At 62.3% G+C, this 19,005-nt stretch overlaps 3 protein-coding genes across 4 annotated transcripts in view; 1 reads left to right on the top strand and 2 right to left on the bottom strand.

Annotated features, from left to right (window-relative positions):
- HADHA (hydroxyacyl-CoA dehydrogenase trifunctional multienzyme complex subunit alpha) overlaps positions 1-1,130 on the top strand; it is a 29,355-nt gene extending 28,225 nt beyond the window's left edge. Inside the window, exon 20 of the mRNA XM_064411439.1 lies at positions 592-1,130. Within this exon, the coding sequence (XP_064267509.1) occupies positions 592-737 (146 nt within the window). The 3' untranslated portion in view covers positions 738-1,130. The remainder of the gene's footprint in view (positions 1-591) is intronic.
- Positions 1,131-1,764: 634 nt separating this feature from the next.
- GAREM2 (GRB2 associated regulator of MAPK1 subtype 2) lies at positions 1,765-10,330 on the bottom strand. 2 transcript variants are annotated; one of them, XM_064411437.1, is made up of 6 exons: positions 10,112-10,330; positions 8,613-8,753; positions 6,118-6,248; positions 3,617-4,723; positions 2,974-3,137; positions 1,765-2,866 (listed from the first exon to the last, which is right to left on the bottom strand). In XM_064411437.1, the coding sequence occupies exons 1-6, from the start codon at positions 10,221-10,223 to the stop codon at positions 2,014-2,016; spliced, it is 2,508 nt and encodes an 835-aa protein (XP_064267507.1). In that variant the 5' UTR covers positions 10,224-10,330; the 3' UTR covers positions 1,765-2,013. The 2 variants fall into 2 exon arrangements, with proteins under 2 accessions (XP_064267507.1, XP_064267508.1); XM_064411438.1 differs by lacking the exon at positions 10,112-10,330 and adding an exon at positions 9,426-9,577.
- A 5,411-nt stretch (positions 10,331-15,741) lies between these two features.
- RAB10 (RAB10, member RAS oncogene family) overlaps positions 15,742-19,005 on the bottom strand; it is a 50,036-nt gene continuing 46,772 nt past the window's right edge. The window contains exons 5-6 of the mRNA XM_064411458.1: positions 17,765-17,866; positions 15,742-16,170 (exon numbers count right to left, since the gene is read on the bottom strand). Coding sequence (XP_064267528.1) covers positions 16,087-16,170; positions 17,765-17,866 — 186 coding nt within the window. The 3' untranslated portion in view covers positions 15,742-16,086. The remainder of the gene's footprint in view (positions 16,171-17,764; positions 17,867-19,005) is intronic.

Raw genomic sequence — 19,005 nt, 5'->3', positions numbered from 1 at the left:
CTGTCCATGCCGTGTCCCTGTCCCAGATGTGTCCTTGTCCTTGCCATGTCCCTGTCCTTGCTGTGTCCCTATCACAGCTGTGTCCTTGTCCCCATCGTGTCACTGTCCCAAATGTGTCCCTGCCATTTCCCTGTCCCAGCCGTGTCCCTGTCCCAGCCATGTCCCTGTCCCCACTTTGTCCCTGTCCCCATCGCCACCATGTCCTTGTCCCCCCTGTTTCCCTGTCACAGCTGTGTCCCTGTCCCTGCCATTTCCCTGTCGTGTCCGTGTCCCTGTCGTGTCCGTGTCCCTGCCGTTTCCCTGTCACAGCTGTGTTCCTGTCCCCATCCCTGCCATGTCTCTGTCCCTGCCATTTCCCTGTCACAGCTGTGTCCCTATCCCTGCCATTTCCCTGTCACAGCCATGTCTCTGTCCCCATCCCTGCTCTGTCCCCGTCCCAGATGTGTCCCCATCCCTGCTGTGTCCCTGTCCCTGCCGTGTCCCTGTCCCAGCTGTGTCCCTGTCCCCATCCCTGCTGTGTCCCTGTCCCAGCTGTGTCCCTGTCCCCATCCCTGCTCTGTCCCTGTCCCAGCTGTGTCCCTGTCCCCACAGGTCCCTTCAGGTTCGCGGACTCCTACGGCGCCCGGCAGCTCGTGGACAAACTGCGCAAGTACGAGGCCGTGTACGGCAGCCAGTTCACACCGTGCCAGCTCCTGCTGGACCACGCCAACAGCCCCAGCAAGAAATTCCACCCCTGAGGTGGCCTGGTGACACCCCGACAGCCCCGACAGCCGGGCCCTGGCTCCCCACAGCACCCCATTCTCCATAGGTTAATCTCCAAAGCTCCCCGGGGAGGAAGGGAGGAAAGGAAGGAAAGAAAGAAGAAAGGAAGGAAGGAGTGGGGCAGGAGGTTGCCTCATGGCTTGTAGTCATTTCAAGTGCCTTACCAGCCACTGTGTGTTGGGTACGTCCGTCCCATGCCAGCCTGGGCCTGGGGGCTCCGTGCTGGGGGAGGGAATTCCTCTGCTGCCTTTGCCTTCGTGCCGTGGCCTCCAGAGCTCCCAGTCTGGCCAGTAGCATCCAGCTTGTGGCTGGAGCCAAGGCCTTGCCTTTCCATCAACATCCACCAAAATAAAGCCCCATCTCCTGGGTTTGGCCTCCTGCTTCTCCTGCCATCCCCCTGAGGGAACAGCTTGAGTGGGGATTGACTGGTCCAGGCAGTGCCCTGGGGTCCTGTCCGTGGTGTGCTGGCTTCCATGGAGGGGCAGGATGGCAGCACTGCAGGACAAAGCAGTGTCACCTCTGCCATCACTCAGGGGCTGGAGGAGCCTCCAGCTCTCTGCCACGGGGTGATCCTGGCAGGTGATCCTGGCAGATGGACCTGCCTGTAATTGCAGATCGAGCAGCCAAAGGCCAGAGGGCCCCCCCGTGGGGAGAGATCAAGTTAAACTAAAAGGCTTTAAATCTCTGGGCACCTGTCACTGGCCTGGCCCCCCCTCCCTGGCTTCCTTTCCAGCTTCCAGCCATTTTCCTGCTCCCTGGCAGGCCTTGGGCCATGGCTGAACCCTGCTGCTCTTCATGTCACCTCTCCCTGTCTTTCAAAGCTCCCAGACCAGAACTGGGCCAAGACATCCTCTCACCTGCCTCAGCTGAGTGCTGGGGGAGGCATGGGGCTGGTAATCCCTTCCCAAGAAATGGGAAGGGTCTGCAAGGGGGGGGAAGACCCCTCAGAGCATCCATCCTCCCCCCTTCCCCACCTCCCCAAGCAAGGGCCTTCTCTGGGGGCTCATTACTCTCCCGTACATTTATTATGCTAATCCACAAGGATTAAGTTAAACCAGTCGACGCAAAATCCAGTGTTTTCCAGCCCGTTGGGGCCAAAATTACTGTCCAGTGTTAAAAGGGGAAGGGGGGGAGGGCTGGGCAGTGGGAGAGGAGAACCTGCAGCATCAGAGAGGGACGGGAGCGGGGCCACCCAGAGCCGTGCTCCAGGTGACTCGGGGACCCCCCTTGCAAGGGGTCCCCGGCGTGGCACTAGATCTTGGGGCGCCAGCCCTTGATGAACTGCATGATCTTCTTCACCTGGAGCTTGGTGAGGCGGAAATCATCGGCCAGGATCTCCTCGCTGAGCTGCACGAAGATGCTGCCGTCGATCCTCTCGCGGGCGAAGAAGCTCACCACGTCCTCGGAGAGGCCGATGAAGCGCAGGCACTTGGACACCTCCTCCAGCGACAGCGCCGACAGGTCGGCGGGGGGCAGCCAGGCCGGGCCGTCCCCGCTGGGCCGGGTACAGGCCGGCGGGGCTGCCCCATCGCCCCGAGCCGCCGGCGGCACCTCGATCACCCCCTGCGCCAGGTACAGGCGGGTGACACCCTCGGCCCCGCGCAGCACGGCGGGCGACAGCGGGGCCGCCCCCCGGATGACGATGCCGTCCCCGTCCAAGCCTTTGGGGGGGCGAGGGGGTGCCGCCGGCTCCTCGGTGGGAGCGAAGGGCTCCGGCGAGGAGGAGGAGGAGGGAGCGGCCGGGGCTGAAGGCGCTTTGGACCACTCGGGGCTCTCCGGCCACTCCGGCGGGCCGGCGAAGGGGTTGAGCGCCCCGAAGGGGGCAAAGCGCTTTTGGGGGTGCGGGGGCTTGAGGCGGGGGCAGCTGCGGAAGGGTTTGAGGGGGGGCTCGGCCCCCAGCAGCGGCGTGGAGCAGCCGCTGCCCGCCCCGGCGCCCGCCTCGGGGAACGCCCAGGGGTCGGACCAGGAGCTGGGCGCGGGCTGGGCCGGGGGCAGCGGCCGCCCGGGGGGCTCGGCAGCCTTGCAGTCGGCCCAGGTGCAGGGGTAGCAGTACAGCGAGTACGCGTCCGGAGAGGGCGAGGCGCTGCCGCTCCGCGGGGCCGACCTGCCGTGGCGGGGAGAGCAGTGTCACCATCACCCCGGCGCGATGTCCCCATCCCCGAGTTCCAGGTACCCTTCCCCACCCTCCCCGGTGTCCCCGGAGCCACTCACCCGTCGTGGAGCCCCGAGGAGTAGTAGGAGAGGCTGGGGCTGGGCGAGGGCGCGGGTGCCAGCTTCGGGCAGCGCAGGGGGGCCGGGGGGCTGCCGGGGGCCGGGGGGCGGCTGCCCCGGGGCGGCACCGGGGGCGCGTTCAGCAGCCGGCACTCCTCCTTCACCTGCAACGGGGCAGCGCCGTCAGCGCCCCAGCGGGAGCTGGGGATCCCCAAGGCTGGAGGGGGTGGTGGGGGCTCGGGGACAGCCGGTCCTGCCCGGCCACAAAGATCTGCGTGCAGGTGGGGAGACTTGGGACCCTCCTACCCCGTGGTGCGAGGAGAGCAAAATATTGGGGTACCCCGTGGTGAAGGGGAGCGTGAAATTTTGTGTAGGGAGGGCCAGAGGAGCTGGGTACCCCACGGTTCTGGGCAGCCCAAGAGCTTGAGGTACCCGATGGTGCAGAGAGCCCTGGGGAAGCGGGAGTCCCCAGCATCGGTGATGGGCAGCCCTGGGGAACCGAGGCTGGATGTTTGGGTGACCAAGCAGAGTAGGGGAGGGACCCCAGGGGACAGGGAGGGGGTCGGGCTGCCCTGCCACAGATTGCCTGACAGGACCCCGGCGATGCCACTCCCCATCCCTGGGGACAGGAACGGGCTCTTACCGCCTCCGATTTGGGTGGCACGGGGGGCGGGGTGGCCCCGCGGGGCTCGTCCCCGGGGCGGTGCGGGGAGCCCCGCGGGGTGACAGCCCCGAAGGAGACGAGGTCGGGCCGGCCGCCGCTGCCGCCCAGCTCGCAGCAGCCCTCCGGGCTGGGATTGCTCCACAGCTCCTCGTAGGGAATCTCCAGCGGCTCCTGAGTCCTGAACTCGGGCTCGGCCCAGTCGGGCGTCATGTACTCCCGCTCGGGGTCGGGGAAATCGGGCAGCGGCGGGCGCGGGGTGCCCCCGCCGAGGCCCCGCGGTCCCTGGCAGCGGGCGGGGGGCTCCCGGGGACCCCCGGAGCCGCAGGCACAGAGCGAGAGGCGCTGCAGGGGCTGGCTGAGCTCGTCGCGGGCGCAGGCGGGCAGGCAGAGCCGCAGGCGCCGCGGGCTCGCACATTCCTCCAGAAAGTCCGGCTTGGCCTCCCGCACGGCCCGCGAGTACTCGTCGGGGTTGAAGCGGTCGTGGCAATACGCGGCGCTGTCCCGCAGCAGCTTCTCCAGCTGCGGGTCCCCGGCCAGCAGCCCCTCGGGCAGCTGGAAGCGGGGCATGTCGGTGAGCAGCAAGAAGTGGAAGGGCACCAGCTCCTCGCGGCGCAGGATGCAGCACAGCACCACGGTCTTGGAGATGATGCTGACCAGCTTGTAGCAGTGGCCCTCGCGGATGGCGTGCAGGTCGTAGGGGTTGCGGGCGGGCCGGCTGGGCACGGCCACGTTGACGGGCAGCCTGACCTTCTCGATGATGCTGCGGATGGTGTGCTCGCCCTCCTGCAGGCGCAGCTCCAGCGGGCTGCGCGTGCTGAAGCGGCCCTTGCACTGGAAGGGCAGGCTCAGGCTCTCGTTGGTGCGGTGGTTCATGCAGATCAGGCACGGCATCTTGCCCTTGACCTGCCGCTGCGCCGGCGCCGGCGCCGCCTTGCCCAGCTTTCGCAGGAGGGTGTTGAAGCGCGACTTCTCCTTCACCGTCTTGGCGCACAGGATCTCCGCTTGCCCCATCAGCGTCAGCTCGTCCCCCGCGTTCAGCGTGAAGTTGTAAACCTCGCTGTCCTCGCTGAACTCGCCCGACACCACCTGCCCGCGACAGCCCCGACGTGGCACCCGCTGCCCTGCCCTGCGCACCCAACAGCCCAACAGTACCCCTGATGGCCCGCCAGCATCCCCTGATGGCCCTCCAGCATCCCTGACAGCCCAACACCATCCCTGACACCCCAACATTACTCCTGATGGCCACCAGCATCCCCTGATGTCCCACCACCATTCCTGACACCCCAACACTACCCCTGATATCCCACCAGCATCCCTGACACCCCAACACTACCCCTGATGGCCACCAGCATCCCTGACAGCCCAACACCATCCCTGACAACCCAACACTACCCCTGATGGCCCACCACCATCCCTGACAGCCCAACACCATCCCTGACACCCCAACATTACTCCTGATGGCCACCAGCATCCCCTGATGTCCCACCACCATCCCTGACACCCCAGCACTACCCCTGATGGCCCACCAGCATCCCTGACACCCCAACACTACCCCTGATAGCCCACCAGCATCCCCTGATGTCCTATCACCATCCCCTAACATCACCCCACCTTTATTCTTGATGTCCCAACACCATCCCCTGACACCCCAACACCATCCCCTGATGTCCCACCACCATCCCTGAAAATGCACCACTATCCTTGATGTCCCACCAGCATCCCCTGATGTCCCACCCCCATTCCTGAAGTTCCACCACCATGCCCTGACATCCCACCATAATTCCTGATGTCCCACCACCATCCCCTGATGTCCTATCACCATCCCCTGACATCCCACCACGATCCCTGAAGTTCCACCACCATCTCCTGACATCATCCCATCATTATTCCTGATGTCCCACCACCATCCCTGAAATTCCACCACTATCCTTGATGTCCCACTACCATCCCCTGATGTCCCACCACCATCCCTGAAATTCCACCACTATCCTTGATGTCCCACCACCATCCCCTGACATCATCCCATCATTGTTCCGGATGTTCCACCACCATCCCTGATGTCCCACCACCATCCCCTGAAGTTCCACCACCATCCCCTGACATCATCCCACCATTATTCCTGATGCTCCACCACCATCTTGAAGTCTCACCACCATCCCTGGTGCTCCACCACCACTCCCTGCTGTCCCACTGTCCTCTCCTGATGTCCCAGCCCTGTCCCTTGCTTTTCCCTTTATTCCCCCCACCCTGCAGTGATGTCCTACCAATTCCCCCAACATCCCACCACTCACCCTGGTGTCCCACCCCCAACCTTTGCTGTCCCACCGTGCTCTCCTGATGTCCCACCACCCCCCAAAGTCCCTTTTGCCTCACCCCCACTCCCCTCCTGCCCTCGGTGTCCCATGCTGTCCCACCAGCACTCCCTGCTGTCCCCCCAGTGTCCCCCTCTGCCCAGCCCTGTCCCCTGCTGTCCCCAGGACCTTCACGCTGAAGGTGATGGCCTCCATGACGAAGATGCGGTCTGGGAAGATGCTGGCCACCTCCTCCACGCTGTTGAAGTACTGCACGGGCTCGCGGAGGTCCCGGTCCTGGTCCAGCAGCTTGAACTTCCCTGCGGGGACCCCCAAGGTGAGAGGGGCCCGACCCCTCCCAGGGACCTGCTGTCACCCCCCTGGGACCCCTTCATGGGGGACAGCCACCCCTGGGGCAGCCTGGGGTCCCCATCACATCTTTGGGGACACTCCTGTGGGCTTTGCCAGTGTCCAGGTGCTGCAAGGGGACCCCAAAGCGTCCCCCAACAGCCCCTGGGGTGGGGACAAGGCACGGGGTGTCCCAGCAGTGCCACTCGGCACCCCCAGAGCTGCAGGGACCCCCAAAAGCGTTCCTGGGTGTGCAAGAGCACACCCAGAGCAGCCCAAATCATCAGGGGTGCCCATTGCCCCCCAAAATCCCGTCCCAGCTCTGCCAGGGCACAGTGACCCCATGGCTCGGGTGGGAGAGACACCAGGAAGGGAACTGGGAATGGGAACGGGGAAAGGAGGAATGGGAATGGGGGAAGGCAGGAATGGGAATGGGGGAAGGAGGAAAGGGAATGGGGGAAGGAGGAATGGGAGGGGGGGAAAGCGGGAACGGGAATGGGGACGGGGAAGGGCAGGAATGGGAACAGGGAAAGGCAGGAATGGGAGCAGGGATGGAGAAGGGCAGGAATGGGAACGGGGGAAGGTAGGAATGGTAGTGAGGAAAGGAGGAACGGGAACGGGGAAAGGAGGAATGGGAATGGGGAAAGGAGGAACGGGAAAGGGCAGGAATGGGAACAGGGGAAGGCAGGAACTGGGCAGGGCAGGAATGGGAATGGGGAGAGGTAGGAACGGGAGTGGGGAAGGCAGGAACGGGGAAAGGCAGGAACAGGAGCAGGGGAAGGGCAGGAATGGGAACAGGGAAGGGCAGGAATGGGAACGGGGAAGGACAGGAATGGGAACGGGGAAGGACAGGAATGGGAACGGGAATGGGCAGAAATGGGAAAGGGCAGGAATGGGAGTGGGGAGAGGCAGGAACGGGAGTGGGAATGGGCAGGAACGGCGAAGGGCAGGAATGGGAATGGGGAAGGGCAGGAATGGGAACGGGAAGGGCAGGAATGGGAGCAGGAATGGGCAGGAACGGCAGCGGGGGAGCTGCAGCCCCAGCGAAGCCGCCGCCCCCGGCATCCGCTGCCGGGCACGGACCTGAGGGGAATATTAATTCCCATCCCGGCCGGCCGGCGGAGCTGGGACACCAGAGCTCCTCGCTGGGCTCTGGGAGCACCCGAGGCTGCAGCCGGCTCAGCCCCACATCCCGGGGCAGCGCTGGGCACGGCCGAGCCCCCAAGGCTGTTAACACACCGCCCAGCCCCCTGCATCCCCCGTGGGACGGGTGATTAACCCCTCCCCCGCTCCATTTCCCATTATTTATTTATTAGCAGGACTCATTACCGCCGTGGAGCACTTAGAGGGGTCATTAAGGCTCTGGCGGCTGCCTGCAGAGGCAGCTCAGCACCTTCGTCTGCACTGCCGGCCCCAACCCGGCCCCATCCTCATCCTCACCCCAGCCCAGCTCCTCCCCAGCTCAGCCCATCCCATCCTCATCACTCTCCCTGTCCCCATCCCTTCCTCATCCCATCCCAGCTCATCCCTCTCCCTTTTCCCCATCCCATCCTCGTCTCTCTCCCGTTCCCAGCTCTATCCCATCCTACCCCAGCCTCATCCCTGTCCTTGTCTGCATCCTATTGCTGTCCTTGTCTGCATCCCATCCCATCCCATGGATCCCATCCCATGGATCCCATCCCATCCCATGGATCCCATCCCATGGATCCCATCCCATCCCATGGATCCCATCCCGTGGATCCCATCCCATCCAACCTCATCCCATGGATCCCATCCCATCCAACCCCATCCCATGGATCCCATCCCATCCCATCCCATCCCATCCCATAGATCCCATCCACTGGATCCCACCACATCCCAACCCATGGATCCCATCCCATCCCATCCCATCTCATCTCATCCCATGGATCCCATCCCGTGGATCCCATCCCATGGATCCCATCCCATCCCATGGATCCCATCCCATCCCATCCCATCCCATCCCATCCCATCCCATCCCATCCCATCCCATCCCATCCCATCCCATGGATCCCATCCCATCCCATCCCATCCCATCCCATCCCATCCCATCCCATCCCATCCCATCCCATCCCATTATCCCAACCCATCCCATCCCATCCCATTATCCCAACCCATCCCATCCCAATCCCTGCCAGCCCCCTCTGCCAGGGCTGGGGGCAGCCCCCAAACCAGAGCATCTCCTGCCCCAAACTGGACCTTACTGGACCTCACTGGAGCAGCCCCAGCGGGCGGGGGAAGGGGAGGGGGGCAGGACCCGTCCCTGCTGTCCCGGGGACACCATTCCCCTGTCCCCTTTGTCCCCACCCCGTCCCCACCTGGGTACTGCAGCGGGATGTCGATTTTGGGCCCGATGACGTAGTGCCCCTCCTCCAGGCTGTGGGCTGTCACCGTGGTCCACTGCCGGCACGAGTGCACCAGCAGCACGTCCTGGGCTGTCACCCCCTCCACGCGCTCACCTGCGGGGGGGACACGGTGACAGGGCTGCCAGCTCCCCCCTCCCCACCCCCCCAGGCGGCGCTGGACAGACAGACGGACGGACGGAGCGAGGGATGAGCAGGTGCCGCTGCCAAGAGCCGCCAGTTGCCCAGGAAACAATTTCTTTGTCCCCCCTGAAAAGCTGCAGCCGCCGCAAACAAGAACTTTATTGAGTCGGGGCCGGCGCAGCCCCCCCGGGAGCCCTCCGGGGAGGGGCAACCCGACCCCCCCAGAGCCCCCCGCACCCCGGGATGGGCTCTGCTCTCTGGGGGACACGGCCAGGCCGGGGGTCCCTGCACCCCACACTGCCCCATCCCCTGTTTTCCCTCAGCCTGGGCAGGGGGGGTCACAGCCAGCCCCCCCACCCCGGCCAGGCCGTGTCCCAGGGAGGGTGGGGAGGGGGCACACGGTGGCTCCCAGCCCCTGCCAGCCTGGTGCCAGCCCCTCCAGAGGGTCATCCGGGATGGGTGGCAGTGGGGAAAGTGCCGGGCCATGGCTGGGGGGAGTGGGAGCAGCCTGGGCCCCACAACTTCCCCCCCTTTCATCCCTTTCATCCCCCCAGCACAGCAGCCCAGGGACCCCCCCGAGGGTCCCCAGCCCCCCCTGTCCCAGCCCCCCACCCGGAAGGATCTGGGACAGGAGCTTGGTGTCACCTGGCCCCAGCCTTCCTCCCTGCCTCCTTCCTCCTCCTCAGCACTCCAGGCTCCTTCCTTCTCCCGCTCCCTGCAGTCTTCCTCCTCCTCGTCCCTCCAGCCTCTCCCAGCCCACTCTTCACCCCTCCAGCCTTCCTCTCTCCCTCCACCTCCTCCTCGCTTCTCCTCTCAGCTCTCCACCTTTCCTGTCTTCCTCTTCATCCCCCCACTCTCCATCCCTTCCTCCGAGCCTTCCTCCCTTCCTCCTCCTCACTCTCAAGCCTTCCTCACTTCCCCGTCCCTCAACCCTGCACCGCTCCCTGCTCCTCATCGCTCCAGTCTCCCTCCCTCGTCTTCCTCTCCCCAGATTTCCTCCCTCCCTCTTCCCGGTCCCTTCGTCCTTGGTCTCTCCCGTTCCCTCACCACTCCAACCTCCCTCCCTCCTCGTCCTCACTCTCCAGCCTTCCTCCCTCCCTCCCCATCCCTCCGCCTTCCACCCCTCCCTCCTCCTCATCACTCCATCCTTTCTCCCTCCTCCTCATCACTCCAGCCTCACTCTCCGTCCCTCCACCCTCCCTCCCTCTCCTGCTCCCTCCAGCCTTCCTCCCACCCTCCTCCTCCCCATCACTCCAACCTCCCTCCCTCCTCCTCCTCCTCCTCCTCCTCCTCTCGTCCCTCCAGACTTCTCCCCCCCCCGGTGTCCTCACCCTGCCCGAGGCAGACGAGGGTGGGCAGGCGGCACTGGCTGACGATGGCGTCGAGGGGCAGCGCCGCGGGGCTCCAGCGGAGCCGGGCCAGCCCCGCCGCCAGCTTCTCCATCGCATCGCGGCTCAGGCCGGCCCCGGGCCGGGCTCCATCGCCGCCGCCGCCGGGCCGGGGCCGGGGCCGGGCCGGGGGGCGGCGGGAGCGGGGCAGGAGGAGCCGCCCCCCGCCCGCCCCCGGCCCCTCCTGCCCGCCCGCCCCGGCAGGCGGAACCCCCCCGGCGGGGGCGGGGGAGGCGGCGGCGGGCGGGGACCCCCGTGCGGGGCATCCCCTGGGGACCGGGCATCCCCTGGGGACCGGGCATCCCCCGGGACCGGGCACCCCCCCAAGGACCGGGCACCCCCCCAAGGACCGGGCATCCCCCAGGACCGGGCACCCCCTCGGGACCGGGCACCCCCCAGGACCGGGCATCCCCCCGGGACCGGGCATCTCCTGGGGACCGGCCCCCCCCGGGACCGGGCACCCCCCGGGACCGGGCACCCCCCCAGGGCCGGGCATCCCCCCCCGGGACCGGGCATCCCCCGCGGGGCCGCTCCAGGGGTGTCCCGCGGGGTGGGGGGCGGCTCCGCCCGCGCCCTGGGGTCCGGGGGGCTCAGCCCCGGCTCGCCCCGGGGTACCGGGGGTTCGGCTCTCTCTGATCGCCGAGGGAAATGGGGCGGGGGGCGCCGCGGGGACCCTTCCCCATCCCGTCCCGCTGCTGGAGGCGCGGAGTCACCGGGAGCTGCCGCGGGTCCCAAGCGAGGGCTGCGGGGAGCACAAGGGACCAGCGGGGCACTGGGGGACCCCGATGCCGCCCCACACCCCGATGTCCCGGCCGGGACCCCCGCACAGATGGCTCAGGGAGAGGGGGCCGGGGACATCGCAGTCAGGGGGACCCTCGGCAGCGACAGCAGCGTCACCCCGAGCGGGGGCTCCGCACCCTGGGGACTCCCGGCCACCCTGGGCGGGGACACCGGACCCTCGGTCACTCAGCCCGGGGGGCGGAGGAGCCCCGGTCCCGCTCCTCAGCCCGGGCCCCCCCTCCCCGATCCTTTGCCGGCTGCGTCCCCACTCCGCTGGAGACTGAGGAGGATGAAGGAGGGGAGGAAGCCGCAAGTGCCCGGCCCTGGGAACGTGTCACCGTGTGCTGTCCCTCAGGCCAAGCACAAGGGGAGGCTGGACAGGGCGGAGCAGGGATGGGATGGAGCAGAGGTGGAACCGTGAGAAGGGTGAAGCAGGAGCAGGGACGGGGAAGGAACAGGGAAAACGATGGAGCAGCTACAGGGAACGAGCAGGGGTGGGAAAAGGAGCAGGGATGGGAAAAGGAGAAGGGATGGGAAAAGGAGCAGGGAAAGGGAGGGAAGGGCTGTAGGAAAGGAGAGGGGACAGGGAAGGGCACGTGTGGAACAGAGCCGGGATGGGGATGGAGCCGGGGTGGGGATGGAGCTGGGATGGGGATGGAGATGGGATGGGGATGGAGATGGGATGGGGCTGGGATGGGGCTGGAGCCGGGGTGGGGATGGAGCCGGGGTGGGGATGGAGCCGGGGTGGGGACAGAAGGATACAGCAGCAGCAGGAGGAGGAGGAGGATGGGGAAGACCCACGGCTCGCTGCCGGGGGTGACACGGACAAGCGGGACCCTGGGAGCTGCTGCATGGGGAAGGTCCCTGCCAGGTCCTCCCCCCCGAGGCTCCTTGGGAATTCCCCCCCCCAAAATCCCCCAGCCGTGGGTGGCTGTGCGGGGCTCCCCGGCATGGGGAGGATTTGGGGTCGCGGAGCTGCTCCCCACGGCCTCGCCCCCTCCCAGGACCGCGGCCATCACACACTCCCGGCTTCACTGCCAGCAGCGGCACAAAAACGGCCTCGCTCTCCCGGACACCGGCGCCATGGGAACGGGGACACCGCGGCAGTGGGGACACCGCGGCACTGGGAACACTGAGGGAACAGGGACAGCGAGGCTTGGGGACCTTATAGGAATAGGGACATCATGGTAGTGGGGACACCACGGCATGGGGACACTGAGGGAACAGGGACACCGTGGCAGTGGGGACACTGTGTGTGTCCCTGCAGCACTGGGGACATTGTGGGAACAAGGACACCATGGCAGCAGGGACACCGCGGCATGGGGACATTATGGGAATATGGACACCATGGCAATGGGGACACTGTGGTAACAGCAGGGACACCATGGCATTGGGGACACTGTGGGAACAGGGACACCGTGGCAGTGGGGACACCGTGGCACTGGGGACACTGTGGTGGCAGCAGGGAGAGCACGGCATTGGGGACCCTATGGCAGCAGGGACATTATGGCAGTGGGGACACTGTGCCAGTGGGGACACTGTGGGAACAGGGACACCGTGGCAGCAGGGACACTGTGCCAATGGGGACACTGTGGGAACAAGGACACCATGGCACTGGGGACACCATGGCACTGGGGACACTGGGAACAGGGACACTGTGGGAACAAGGACACCATGGCATCGGGAGGGCAGCAGCAGCACTGGGTCCTCTGCTGTCCCCAGGATGGTCCCTGTGGGGACAGGGAGGGGGCAGCAGCAGCACTGGGTCCTCTGCTGTCCCCAGGATGGTCCCTGTGGGGACAGGGAGGGGGCAGCAGCAGCACTGGGTCCTCTGCTGTCCCCAGGATGGTCCCTCACTGGGCTTTGCTGCAGGGGACACCCCCGGCCCCCAGAGGCTGCAGAGAGCTGGGAGCACCCAGCTCCGGGGGCTGGAGAGGTGGCAGAGGGGACAGCTGGGGAAGGACAGTGGCACAGCAGTGGGGGCTCTTGGAGCTTCCCACCCAAGGCAGGGGTGCAGAACATGGGGTGGAACAACTCCTTCCCAAAAAACGCCCAAAGACCCTCCCAGCAGGGCTCCAGAGGAGACCTCACACCCCCAAGCTGGTGTCCCCCTCCCAAGGGGGCTCCACGTGGGGATGGGGCAGGCTTGGATCCTCTGCCTTCCCACCCTCCTGCCCTCGGAAAACGCCACCGGCAGCCTCGGGAAAGGCAGCAGGAACAGCTCCACCCCCAGCCAAACCAGTCCTGAAAGTCTGGGAGGACTCATCCCTCCTCCTGCAGGGCTGGGCTCACTCCCACCGGAGCCAGAGGGAATTCAAGGGGCCCAGGAAGTCACCACTGCAAGTTTATAAAAGCTTTTATTTGCTCTTGGTACGACCAAGAATGGGACAGTGATCTTTTATACAATTTGATACAGTAAGTGGTACAAAAGAATGTGTTTTAAATAAAAAGCCAGAGTGGAGTAGCAAAAATATTAAAAGATTAAGTAAAAAACTGTCGGCATGGGAATTAATCCAAGACCTTGATGCTGTTTTATTCCACCGTCCGAGTCCGAGGGCACGAGGCGGCCCCGGCGTGTGGCACGGCCGTGGCACAGAGCCAAGCTCGGGTTTGGTTGAGCAGGACCAATTTCATCGTTTAACACTTTTTTGGTGACAAAAGGGCAGCGCTGAGCTCCCCCCGCGGGCGGGGGCACGGAGGGGCTGCTGACACCTCCCGCTGCCCTTCTCTACTCCACAGGGCTGGGCTGGGCTTCCAAGCACAGGTTTCACAAGCAGTTAGTCTGGAACTAGCAGGGAGTCGAGATACCAGCAGACATCAAGTTACTGCAAACTCCTCCGACATGATCATTACTTTAATTATCATTATTTTTAGGGGGGGTTTTATCTGTTTCAGCATTCAGCTGCTCCCTCCTCCCGGCCCCGCCCCGCCTGAGCCCGCGGGTGCAGCTGGAGCTTGGACAGGAACAGAAATAGACCCGATAGAAACAGCTCAGTTTTATTGATGGGGAGGGACGAGGGGGTGGTGGTGGCAGCGAGTGGCACCAGCGAGTGGCACCAGCGAGTGGCCTGGGCTCCACCTGTGCCTGCGACGGGCACAGCGCCTACAAAGGGGTCACACACAGGGAGCAGAGCCCCTGCAAGCAAATAAAAAGCTCACGTTTAAAACAAGGATTATACAAAAAACCCCTTGATGTAGATTTCACTAATTTTTTTTCCCTTTTTGATCACGTTAGAAAGTGCAGATTTAGCCGGAAGTGGCCGGACTCTGTACAACGCTGAGCCCCAGCTCACCAGCCACTCGCCTGGGAAGGGTTAACACACACGGGGACAAAATGCCAAATACAGAGGGACAGGGAGACACCTCGGTGAGCCCCCACACGGCTCCGGACCAGGAGCTCCGTGTTAAAACACCGTCATTTCGTTAAAATTCACTCAGCGTTAGCGGCGAGGGCGGAGCGGAGCCAGTCCTGTGCCAGTCCTGTGCCAGTCCCGGTGCCAAGGCCGTGGCTGGAGCGAGGCACAGCTGGGGCCCAGGGGCTTGGGGTGGCTGCGGCGTGTCCTCCCCGCCAGGGCTGGGATTCAGCACCGGGATCCACAGCTGGCGATCCACGTGGGGCAGAGCTCCCGCTTGGGGATCCACAGCTGGCGATCCACGTGCGGCACAGCTCCCGCTTGGAACGTGCTCGGCAGCGGGAGCGGCGGTGCTGGGCCCCTCCCGTGACAGGGCAGGGCCAGCAGGGCCGGTGACAGTGGCAGGAGAGGCAGGGCAGGGCCAGCAGGGCCGGTGACAGCGGCAGGAGAGGCAGGGCAGGGCCAGCAGGGCCGGGTGACAGCGGCTCCATCCCGGGGATCGCCCGCCGGGATCCCGGGCGGGGCTGGCCCGGCACGGCTGCGGACACTGGCAAGTGGAAAGTTTCCAGGGAGGTAATAAATTAAACTGCCCGCTGGCTGGTTTGTTTCCTTTCCTTTCCTTCTCTTTCCATCCAGTTCCGCTGAGCCTCGGCCTGGCCCCGCAGCCCTCGGGGACAGAAGCTGGGAGCTCGTGTTAATGAACTGCTGTCAGTTTGGGAATCCAGGTTATATTCATACACAGAAAGTAGACAACCACATCACCCTCCATAGAAACTAGTGCATGCAAATAACTCTTCCATATGGGGGGAAAGGCCAGGGCTACGCGGGAGGAGGGGACCACTAGTGACGGACAGGCCTAGGGGGGTTAGTAGGAATCTCAACATTTTTACCTCGGAAGCTAAATCAGTGCTTTGTATTAAATTTTTGGCAAACACACCGCGTTGCCATCCTTTCCATTAACACATCACACCATGGAGAAATGCAAATCAAAGCAGCATGCAGGCAAAAAAAAAAAAAAAAAGAAAGAAAAAAAAGAAAAAAAAGAAAGAGCGGCAAAGTGAGAAAAAAAATGGCAGCAGGAAGAGTTGGGAACGGCGGGATTGGCAAGAGGAGACACAGCAGGTTACATGGAGTTTGCTTTTGTTTTGCACCACCCTTTGTCCTCGATGCATGACACCAACGTTACAGAAAGCAACCACTACAGAGGTCAGGACTCAATGGCACGGGGGGATGGGATGTCTCCTGCACATGCTTCCACCAGAAAAGAGAAAAGAAAGTGAAAATAAAAGTTCCTTTTTCCACATAAGGCACAGGACAAAGAAACCCCACTCACGGACTCAAGGCGAAAATGAGTTTTTCCTGGCTCTTGCCTGATGCATCTAGAGAATATGGTGACTCAAGCACATGATCCATGACAGAAAATTCCACTGTTGTACAAAATCAATTGTTAATTCTAACCTTTATTCTTATACAATTTGCAGAAGAGAGTCGAGTATGATTGCTCTGGGGTTTAATGGCAGGAGGGACGGGACTATAATACAACCCAAACGTAGTGGTGAGCTGAGCAGGGACATGGAAATGAAGTCACGGAGATGAATTTCCTATACATGTGTTGAGAAAACTGGAGTAGGCAAAGCTGTCCTAGCCGGAAAACCAAGGGGAGGCAGGAGCTGGTTAAGATGAGGAACAAAACCATTGGTTTGAGGTTAAAAAACGGGCAGAGTGGTTTGTTTTGCAGCGAGAAAAAAGGGGCGGTGGATGGCGATTGGTGAGAGAGGAGAAGGTTCAGCAGCACTTGCTCTTCCAGCCCGTCACCCCACCGCCACTGCTGATATCTACATTTTCACTGTTGGGCTCTTTTACAGGGGTCTGCAAGGAAACAAGTGAACACAGTTAGATGGCTCTGGAGATCCCCAGGAAAACACCCAGAGATGGGGGCTGGCATCACCAGAGGGAGCTGGGACCAACTGTGCACAAAGAGCTCCTCAGAAACGCAGGGAATCCTCCCCCCTCTCCAGCACAAATGTGCAAAAGCCATTTAAGGTTTTTTTTGTTGTTGTTTGGTTTGTTTTAAATAAATGGAAAGCTGGGAAAAAGCCCAGAGTTTGAACTGGGACCACCCCAAAGTCAACTGGAAATATTTTAGGTCCTGCACGCAGAGCCAACGCTGGGTTTGGTGGAGTGAGGAAATCCCAGGCTACAAACACCACAAGCTGAACTCAGATGATGTGAACTAATGACCTCCAAACCCCACAGTTTTATGGAAAAACTGGGCTTGTTCCCAGCCTCTGCTCCCTCCTCCTTGTCACAGGAGAGAACTTGGTGACACCAAAGCCAAAACCCCACTCCAGTGGGTTTGATCCAACACCAACATCTACTTCCAGCTGTCTGGAAAGGAACCTAAACCCTCACCACACTTCACTCTCCACATTCCCTTTTTAACTCTCTTTGTCACAGCCTTACAGAAGAACCCCCAGGATAATAACAGAGGCCAAAAATGAAGATTTAAGGCCCAAAGGTTGGTATGGTTTGTAGCATGACCTCCTGTTCACCAAAGACCAGGGGTTTTCACCCTATTTATCACACAAAGCTTGTCAAAAAGTGATTAAGAAATGACGAAACTGCAGTGACAACTGGGTGACATTATCCACAGCATTCACATGGGAGAGGGAGGAAAGCAGGGCTGAGACAGGCTTGGGATGGGGTTCATTTGTGTAGGAACAGGAACAACAAGGGCTAGGGGAAATGGCCTTAGGCTGGGCCAGGGCAGGCTCAGGGGGGACATCAGCAGGAATTTCTTCCTGGAAAAGGGTTGTTAAACATTGGAAAAGGCCCAGGGCAGTGGTGGAGTCCCATCCCTGGAGGGATTTAAGAGCCCTGTGGACGTGGCACTTGGGGACATGGATCAGTGGTGGCTCTGGCAGTGCTGGTGAAGCTCAGAGAGCTTTTCCAGCCTCACTGACTCCACGGTTCCACGGCACACTGCACCTCTGAGGAAGAGGAGCCAACCACCAGATGATCTGGGGCAATGGAACCCCCAAGGAAATGCCATGGCTGGGAGCACAGCTGGGAGTGGCAGAGGTTGTTCCTGCCCCACCCTCCACACCTGAACTCTTCCCAGCTGCCCCTCACTGCTGTCAGTGCAAGGACAGACACAGTGGCAGGAAAGGACAACTCTCTCCACACCAATGGAAACATTTAACTCCAGCACAGGTTAAACAACCATGAGTGTAAGGGCCAAAAAAGCAGGAAATTCAGTTCCCTGGCTCTGATGGATGTTACTCCCTGTAGGCAGGCCCCCTACAACAACAAAACATCAAAAAAACAACAGAAGTTCAGCCCTGTTCCTTCAGGGACTCCTCTGCAGCACAGCAAAGTCAAACTGCAATAACACAGGTGAACATCACACAGGAGAGCTGGAATTTCAGGATATTTGTTCCAAAGGAATGCTGTGAGCACCTACCTTTCGAAGAATGTCTTCTGCTAATGTGAGGAATGCCTTCTCAATGTTTATATTTGCTTTTGCACTAGTTTCAAAAAACCTAATACCGTGCTCCCTGGCAATCTGCAGCAAACAGAGAGAGGGAGGTTAGAGATGCTGGGGATGTTCCAGCACTGCCATCACCATTTTGGGATCACCAGCATTTATAAAGCTGGCAATACTGGAGTGGACATGAATTCAGGGATGCCCAGGTGGGCAAGAGGACCCCGGGCTGTGCCAGCACTGGGGTGGCAGCAGGGCCAGGGCAGTGCCCGTCCCCTGTGCTGGCACTGCTGGGGCACCTCCAGTGCTGGGGGCAGCTCTGGGCCCCTCCTGCCAGGAGAGACCTGGAGGGGCTGGAGCGTGTCCAGGGAAGGGAACGGAGCTGGGAAGGGAATGGAGCCCCAGCAGGGGCTGAGGGAGCTGGCAAGGGAATGGAGCCCCAGGAGAGGCTGAGGGAGCTGGGAAGGGAATGGAGCCCCAGCAGAGGCTGAGGGAGCTGGGAAGGGAATGGAGCCCCAGCAGAGGCTGAGGGAGCTGGCAAGGGGCTCAGCCTGGAGAAAAGGAGGCTCAGGGGGGACCTTGTGGCTCTGCACAACTCCCTGCCAGGAGGGGACAGCCACGGGGGGTCAGGCTCTGCTGCCAGGGAACAGGGACAGGACAAGGGGAAATGGCCTCAGGCTGGGCCAGGGCAGGCTCAGGGTGGGCACCAGGAGGAATTTGCCCATGGAAAGGGTGCTCAGGCCTTGGCAGGGGCTGCCCAGGGAGGTTTGCAGTGCCCATCCCTGGAGGTGTCCCAGGAATTCCTGGATGTGGCACTCTGCCCTGGGCTGGGGACAAGGTGGGGATCAGGTACAGGCTGGATTCACACTCTGGGAGCTCTTTGCCAGCCTCAGGGATTCTGGGATTCTGTGACTCTCTCAGCCCCAGTGGGCACCAGCAGCACCACCCAGGTGAGGTAGCTCAGAAGATTCAGAGCTTCACAGTTCAGAACAATTAAAATCTACTAAATAATCCCTAGTCTGTGTCTGAGCCTAAGAGGACAGACACCACACACTGTGACACTGTGAGGAACTTCAGGGATGTCTGGGAATTTTGAGCTATCAAAGGAAGCAGAAACTGCAGCTGAGCTCACCCCATTCATGGCAGTTTCTGAGCAAACATTCCCAGGATTCACATCCATCAGCTCCTGCATTCATTCCCTGGCACACCCCACTGGGGCA

Source organism: Passer domesticus, chromosome 3 (genome assembly GCF_036417665.1).
Source record: "Passer domesticus isolate bPasDom1 chromosome 3, bPasDom1.hap1, whole genome shotgun sequence".
Lineage (NCBI taxonomy): Eukaryota > Metazoa > Chordata > Aves > Passeriformes > Passeridae > Passer > Passer domesticus.
Note: the sequence above shows the minus strand (reverse complement) of the source record. Positions and strands in the feature narration are given on the sequence as shown.

Excerpts from the sequence above, each read along its gene's own strand:
- GAREM2 (XM_064411437.1), bottom strand. The coding sequence starts at position 10,223 with ATGGAGAAGCTGGCGGCGGGGCTGGCCCGGCTCCGCTGGAGCCCCGCG. Across the intron at positions 8,754-10,111 it reads CCTCGTCTGCCTCGGGCAGG|GTGAGCGCGTGGAGGGGGTG; the intron begins GTGAGGACACCG and ends TCCCCCCCGCAG. Across the intron at positions 2,867-2,973 it reads TCCTCGGGGCTCCACGACGG|GTCGGCCCCGCGGAGCGGCA; the intron begins GTGAGTGGCTCC and ends CCGCCACGGCAG.